This window comes from Bactrocera latifrons, unplaced genomic scaffold (assembly GCF_001853355.1).
Source record: "Bactrocera latifrons isolate USDA-ARS-PBARC rearing strain unplaced genomic scaffold, ASM185335v1 scaffold_264, whole genome shotgun sequence".
Classification (NCBI taxonomy): Eukaryota; Metazoa; Arthropoda; class Insecta; order Diptera; family Tephritidae; genus Bactrocera; species Bactrocera latifrons.
The window spans coordinates 14849-22015 of record NW_017536230.1 but is presented as its reverse complement, the minus strand read 5'-3'; the positions used below and the strand labels follow the sequence as shown (position 1 = coordinate 22015).

The following is a 7167-nucleotide window of genomic DNA, read 5'->3' as shown; positions in this document are numbered from 1 at the left end:
ACAATTTATGTGAGATGTAGCAACATTGAAGTCATTTAAAATTAAGTTTATGTATGCTTCTATATTTTGCCGCAAAACAAAATAAAATTGTTAAATATTTTAAATTTTTTCTGCTGAAGCTTAGCAAAGCACATGTTGCCTTGTAAAAACCTGCGCTGCATATATATTTAATAAAAAGTGTTAAAAATAAGCTAGTTACCGTTACCGGCGAGTGTATGTAGGTGTTGAGCTAGGTATATTGAATATTAGCGTATAGAATTTAAATAAAATGCCTTATTTTATTACAAGAAAGTGCAAGCTCGTGGTACACAAATATACATACATACATTTAAATATACTTACAATACAACGTACTTATTTACATTTAAAGCAAAACTGTACATACATACATTTAGTGTATAAGAAGCGTTGATATGTGTATGTGAAAAAAATGCACAGAAACTAGAAAAAATAATTAAATATACTAAAAAAAATTATGAAAAGTTTTAACAGTGCAACAAAATTCTGTAACTGGCAAGTGGAAATGTGCAATTTTGCTGTTTAGCCGAAATTTATATTAAATTCATTTTATTCAAAAAATAATAATTTAACTGCTATTATATAAGTATGCTCCTAAAATTAAAAGTAAACGTTTACCTATATGCATCTATACATACAAATATTCTAATGTATTTAGTACAATTTGTTGAGCATAGAAAAAATTCCGAAAAACAAAAATAAAGCGTAAAAATTAAATAAAACTATTAACGACAAGAAACGAGGCACAACTTCCATATATAAAATATACTTATACATATACATATACATAAATGCATGCATACATTTAAAAAAAAAACAATAACAAAAACTATATTTATAAGTGAAAAGATAGAAACTTTTAATGCCAAGAGAATGTAATTTAAATAAATGAAAATTTTACGATATTTGCGTACTGTATTTGATTGTTGCCTAATATACGCGTATACACGAATAATATTTTATTTAATTTTTTTCAATGAAAAGTGCACATTATACATACATTTACATATTTAGTAAATACAGACTATACTTAAATTGAATAAATTTACACAACTAAACAATGAAAAGCAAGTTGCTAACAATATGCAAATTAAAAAGACATTCAAATACATTTATTTAAGTTAATTATAATAAAATGAAAACAAAAATAATGTTAAATACATAAATGAATTAAATGAGGCGTTAAAAGCTAGTAAATGAATTTAATTATTTTGTTTAGTGAATGCATAATGAAATATCGTAAAATGTAAAAAAGCAAACTGCGAAAATATAAAAAATTTATTCAAAAATATATATACACAATACATATAAAGTTTTAAAGCAAAATTCGTTATACTGTGTTTTATTTAACTATATTTCTGTGCGGGTTTAGGGAATTAAAAGCGTAAAAACATTAAATGTAAATGCATTAATTTTTTCGTGGCTAAAGCGCCAAACAATAATAAACAAACGAAACTATGACTAACTTCGGAGAAAAAACTTAATAGGTAAGGATTTTAGTCAAATGCATCAGAGTTTACAGATACATATGTATATAAAAATAAACAACACCAATCGGATTATTGGCAGGACGAGCCTGCTGCGAGCCTGCTGCGAGCATGACCATGATTGGTAGCGTGCATAAGCCACCAGAAAATTTATTATTGTTTTACTTTAATTTATTATTATAAACCAGGATTACAAATAAAATAGACAATTTAAACGCTATAGATGTATATCTATAAGAATTTGTTTGTGCCCGGGCAAGCGCATTTCTTCAAATTCTTTCAAATTACCTCGCAATGGCGGCCGTGCAGGAATACCAAAAATCCAACCGAAATTGAAGAACACAACACTTTTCACACTCTCATTTAAAACTCACACTCACTTATAAGCAAAATTCACAATTTTATTAAATTTCACAACTTTCCACTCTCATTTCACATAAAAATGAAAAGAAAACATTTTAGAGATTTTATTTGCACAGAAAGAATTCAACGTAACTGTTTTTCATTTCCTTTTCCTCCGTTGTTTTCCAAACAATAACAACAAAGGCACAGAGTTGCAACGATATTAAGTTTTTAACATGCGACCATTTGCAAACAAATATCAATATTTCTACTACTTTTTGATAAACTGAAAAGAAAATTAAAAAGAACCGTTGTTGTAAAGTAGTTTTTCCCAATTTATAGCTTTCGTTAAAACTGGCATGTTAAATAAAATTTTTTTTATAAACTTGTGCGGCCCATTTGTATCTGGCAATGCCACTACATTTCTTCCAATGAGATGTCATGCTATTGTGAACTAACTGCTTAGACGAAGCAGCAGGGAAAAAACAATTCAGCCCACTCATGTAAATTTTTAGTTTTTTTTGACATATAACAGTATCCAAATTAGTAAGCAACCGCAAAAAGCAAGCAAGTAAAACAATAAACGTAAAAAAATTGCAATTTGGTAAAATATAAATTGGTTGTTCATTGAATGTCATTCGAGTAATAAAAGCAAAGTGTTTTCGGCAACCGGCACCGCTTTGTCGTAGGTTTTGGATTTTTGCCTTCAATAGCTTATACGTAGTGCAGAGCTGAAAAGTGTAGATAAAGTCAAAAGTCAGTAAACAGAAAACATCAAAAAGAAGCAGTTGAAAAAAGGAGAAGGAATTTAGCTTTTGTCAAATGGTTTGTGGAAAAACACCAGAAATTTTCGCTGAAAATTTTCTGAAATACTGCAAACGAAAAATGAATAAATGCGTATAGAATAATTTTGTGCATACATTTCATAGAAAGAATAGAGCGTGTTTGGTACACGAAGGACACAGAAAGGACATTTGTTGAAAATCTGAAGACGATCCCAGTTCCCTACACCAAATTTGTCTATGTGAAACGGGCAGACTATTGCTTTTTCATTCACTCAGGTAATTAGCGAAATATGCCGCTCATTTCCCTATTCGTATAAAGTTGTTTTAATGACAGCCAGAATAAAAATAAGCAGTCCAAAGGTAGTGGAGAAGGAAGGGAACGAACAATTAAATTTTATTCGGGTTCTAGAATCATGTCGATTATCGGAGTGCTTTGTTAACAAACATTACGCATAAGACTTTATTATATTATCATGGAAATATCTTTTCTCGCGTTTATCTCATTATGTAGCGCGTGGTAAAAAAAACGTAAATAACTCGAAAATTCGGGAAAGCAAATGTATCCTAAATTTTGCGCAAAGTGGAAATGTGTATGAAATCATCCGAGTCGTATATTTTTAAATTGTCGAATGAAACAAATATGTGCTGCTGAGATATATATTATTTTCATAATATTTTCTAGAATTTACTAAAAGTTTCGCGTTGCGTATATAAATTAATATTGCTGATAGTTAAAAAAGAGTACCTTCGTTGAAATAAAAATTATCTTGATGCAAGTTCATGTAAACAGAATTTCGAAGGAAACCAACGTCCGTGACATTGGTCTCGAATATTCACATGTGTCATAACAACAAAAACCAACACACATATTCATAACATACATATATATATGTATGTACATGTATAAAGTTTAATATTTAACCTGTTGAAACAAATATTTTCTTAAAAAATGTTAGAAGCAGCTAAATTGAATTTCAATTTGAATGTCACCTTATGAAATGACGCCACATTTCGCGCTGCGTACCTCTATATTTTTGAAACAATACATTTATTTCGGTTTTGTTTGAGTACGTCAAAGAAAATAGACGTGCCAAAATCCAGAATACTTTCCGTCCGCTTTTTCATATTTCGCGTAATGTTTGACAACTTTCTCAGTATGCTTCGAAAGCGTCGCCGCCTCGATAATGTACCGGACGTAGCAACGCCAGGGCCAGCCGAACGAGCAGCTAACGCAGATGACTATTGGAATACATTATTTAATACAACAAACAATACCGCAGCCACAACTACATCAAGTGGTTCTTCCTTCTCCACACCCGTCTGTACTGCCGTCCCGCATTTAAACACAACGAATTCCAGTGGTGCTGTCGATAACGACTTGTCGTTGTTGACACTGCCATCACTAGAACTCTGCTCCATTGATAGGTAATTAAAGATTAATTATTTATTTATTTCTTTTTTAATATCTTTCCAGTATTTTCGACGTTCATTACATTACGTCGCGTAAACTATAGAGGCTGGCTATACAAGAAGAGATAAAATATTTTAAGAAAATTATTTAATATCTCAAACAAAGCCAAAAGACAACATTCCAAGTGTAAATTTGAAACAAAAACAAAAAACATTCACAACTGATTCGGGACGTACAAAAACAAGAAAACACACACCGAAAACAAAAAAAACGTAAAGCGTCCATACGATAGATTTTGGTCAATTCATAGGCATACAAACCCCAACGATAGTAGGCGTTTTAAAAGCAACAAAATAAATAATAACAACGAGATATACACGGTGACTGCGTGTAGAGAAATAACAACCAATAACATCAATAGTCAGCAATTGTCGCACTACATATTCTATTATTTCGCAGTTCCTGCACTAAAGACGCACTGATTTATTTTAATTTCCTTGTTTGAGCGTTTAACGCTAAAAAAAGCTTTCACCACGTCTCAGGGAGAAGATATGGACATTGATTCCACTCCTGTGCCACCACCACAGGAGTACTCAGATAACCCAGCAGGCTATCAGTCGGAATCATCAATGAATTTTGATTATTTGCACGGTCTAAATGACGCTGCGGCAAGGGCGTCATCATCAGCATCATCACTAGGCGGCCATGTAAGCCTTCCGGAAACCTCACGTCACTTTAGTGACGTTGCTGGCGGTGGCATAGATGTAAATGCTTCATCAACGCAGAGCTATGGATATGTGGATGACAGTAAAGCATTGGACAGGTTGTTATTCAAGTGTATTTACATACATAAAAAACAAAAACACTTAAAAACTGTGTAGTTATATACCTATAGTGTGTCTGTCAAACATGTTTTTCGCCAAAAAGAAATTTTTGTGAAAAATGTTAGGTTTTTAAAGTACTTTTCAAACAAAAGTAAGCAACCAGTTGCCCTATTTCAGCAATAAAATATAGCGTGTGGGCGAGAAAACTCTAAATAAGTGCATATACATAATCTATTAATAGACAAGTGATTAAGAAGTTTCGCAGGTACCCGTGCAAACATTGTGCACACTTTCGTTTTCAAAAGTCCGTATAAGGGCACCTGAACGCGAGTAACTCTTGGAAATATATTGTATGTGCTTCGAAATGTGTTTGTTAAGTTTGTAAATGCTGTAAAAAGTAATTTAGTTATTGTCGGTTTCTCGTGTAAAGATTATTTCTTCACTATGAAAACTTGTTGATGCAATAATTCCGTAGTGCAAAGCTTTATATGCACTTAATTTAAATTTGGCTTGTAAAGATTACTTTTATCTTGACCGTATTACAAGCATGTATGTATGCGTAATTTAATGCAATCGACTGCACTTTTTAGTGTCCAAAATCAATATTTTTTATACCCTTTTATGCTGTAAGAAATGCACTTGTGAAGTGTATTAAAGTTTCGGTGCAGAAGAAGTTGACGTTTTTCTATAATTTTTTACTTAAAAATATCATATATTTAAGTAGTTGCTAATTGTGGTGTGGCACTCAATTTACTTATTAACCTTTACGAATAATTATTTTATTTCTTTTTATTTTTATGTATTTATATATGTAACTTGATGTACTATTGAACCAATCAAACAACAAATCACAATTACCAACAAATCCAAATAATATCAATTACTCCATTGTCTCATCGCAATTAAAATATATAACAAAATGCTAAACAGGCCCTTTAACCTTAACGAAAGGTAATTCCAATTATAATTTTTCCAATTACATACTTAATATATTTGAATTTAGAAAAAAAAATTCACCATTAATATCAGTAAACTAAAATAATAATTTTTTGTAATTTAGATTTGTTTCAGTGTTGGATCAGTTGGATGCGCGCGTCGAGAAATTCCGTAAAGATGCCTTGGGCTTGCAGGAAAAGAAAGACTTCCTACTCATGTCCATTGATTTGATCAAGAGTCACGATATGCTGCAATCCATGATGGAAGGTAAACCCTTGCATATAAATTACAAGAAACATTTAATAAATTATTATTTCCTTTGTAGCGGAACGTGAGGAAATCTTCTGCTACATACAACGAGTCAACGCGCGTCTCTCCACAGTCGATTTATTGGTACATACGGTGCGCGATCGTTCGCAGGAGGATGCGCTGAGTCAAATCAATGCACTGATCGATATGATGATTACTATTGGCGACCCAGTGTTGTCACGCCAACGTTGCCAACAATACCTGAATGCTTGCTGCAGTGCAGCGGAAGCGTCATCATCATATGAATATGGTGTGGATATGGATGCTGGGCCGGTGGATAAGAAATTCGAGAGCGCACTATTAGGCTGCACGCTCGACGATCAAAAGAACATTAAAAAGCGGTTGCAGGCTTTGATGGGTTATTTAAACAAACAGACAATACGAAATTGAGTTTAATTTATGATAAAAAATATATTATAATATAAAAAGTTGTACAAGAAAACATTAGGCACCTAATTTAATTTAATAAAAGCCAATTGTTGGGATATTGCTGCCACAAAACACGTAAAAGCCGCTATTATGCGCTGCAAGTGTAACAACGAAATTGAATTTTCGTGCATTGTTTTTATGCGGCACATATCTTACATAAGTACATCTTTAAAACTTTTGTCACAAATATGAAACAGGTTTTTTGATATATTACGCTCTAATACTACCAATGTATTCTTTTTTATTTTGGCTAAATAATTTGTAAACTTCAAATGCATAATGTTGCCATACCTATAAAATGAATTAGCACAGTTTTAGTGAAAACAGAATGAAATACCAAAAGTAAAATAATACATCTTTAAAATGAACTTTGCCCATCTCTAGCTAAATATTTTATGCATAAAAATTACTTACATACATACACTTACTATATGTACACATTAATTTATATATATGTAGAAAAAATCGAAGAAAAAACATTTAACAATCTGTTGTGTAATCATAAAAAAATAATTTAACTGAAGTAAAAAAACAAAAATGATTTTTAAAGTAAAACAAATCTTAAGCTTACAAAACTAAAACTGTGTTCTTTTTTCTGTTTTTTGTTATATTTTTTATTTATTTCT

General features: G+C 31.4%; 1 protein-coding gene and 1 long non-coding RNA gene across 9 annotated transcripts in view; one reads left to right on the top strand and one right to left on the bottom strand.

The window, feature by feature from the left end:
- The window catches only part of LOC108969758, a 107059-nt gene extending 105044 nt beyond the window's left edge, over positions 1–2015 (bottom strand). The window contains exon 1 of the long non-coding RNA XR_001993420.1: positions 1794–2015. This is a non-coding gene — a long non-coding RNA (uncharacterized LOC108969758). The remainder of the gene's footprint in view (positions 1–1793) is intronic.
- Positions 2016–2320: 305 nt separating this feature from the next.
- Positions 2321–6870, top strand: LOC108969760 (BAG family molecular chaperone regulator 2). 8 transcript variants are annotated; one of them, XM_018934675.1, is made up of 6 exons: positions 2321–2672; positions 2777–2908; positions 4107–4866; positions 5798–5818; positions 5928–6070; positions 6129–6870. In XM_018934675.1, exons 3-6 carry the CDS (start codon positions 4595–4597, stop codon positions 6500–6502), a joined length of 810 nt encoding a protein of 269 aa, XP_018790220.1. In that variant the 5' UTR covers positions 2321–2672; positions 2777–2908; positions 4107–4594; the 3' UTR covers positions 6503–6870. The 8 variants fall into 8 exon arrangements, with proteins under 8 accessions (XP_018790220.1, XP_018790221.1, XP_018790219.1 ...); XM_018934676.1 differs by having other exon boundaries at positions 2751–2908; XM_018934674.1 differs by having other exon boundaries at positions 2321–2908.
- The last annotated feature ends 297 nt before the right edge of the window (positions 6871–7167 follow it).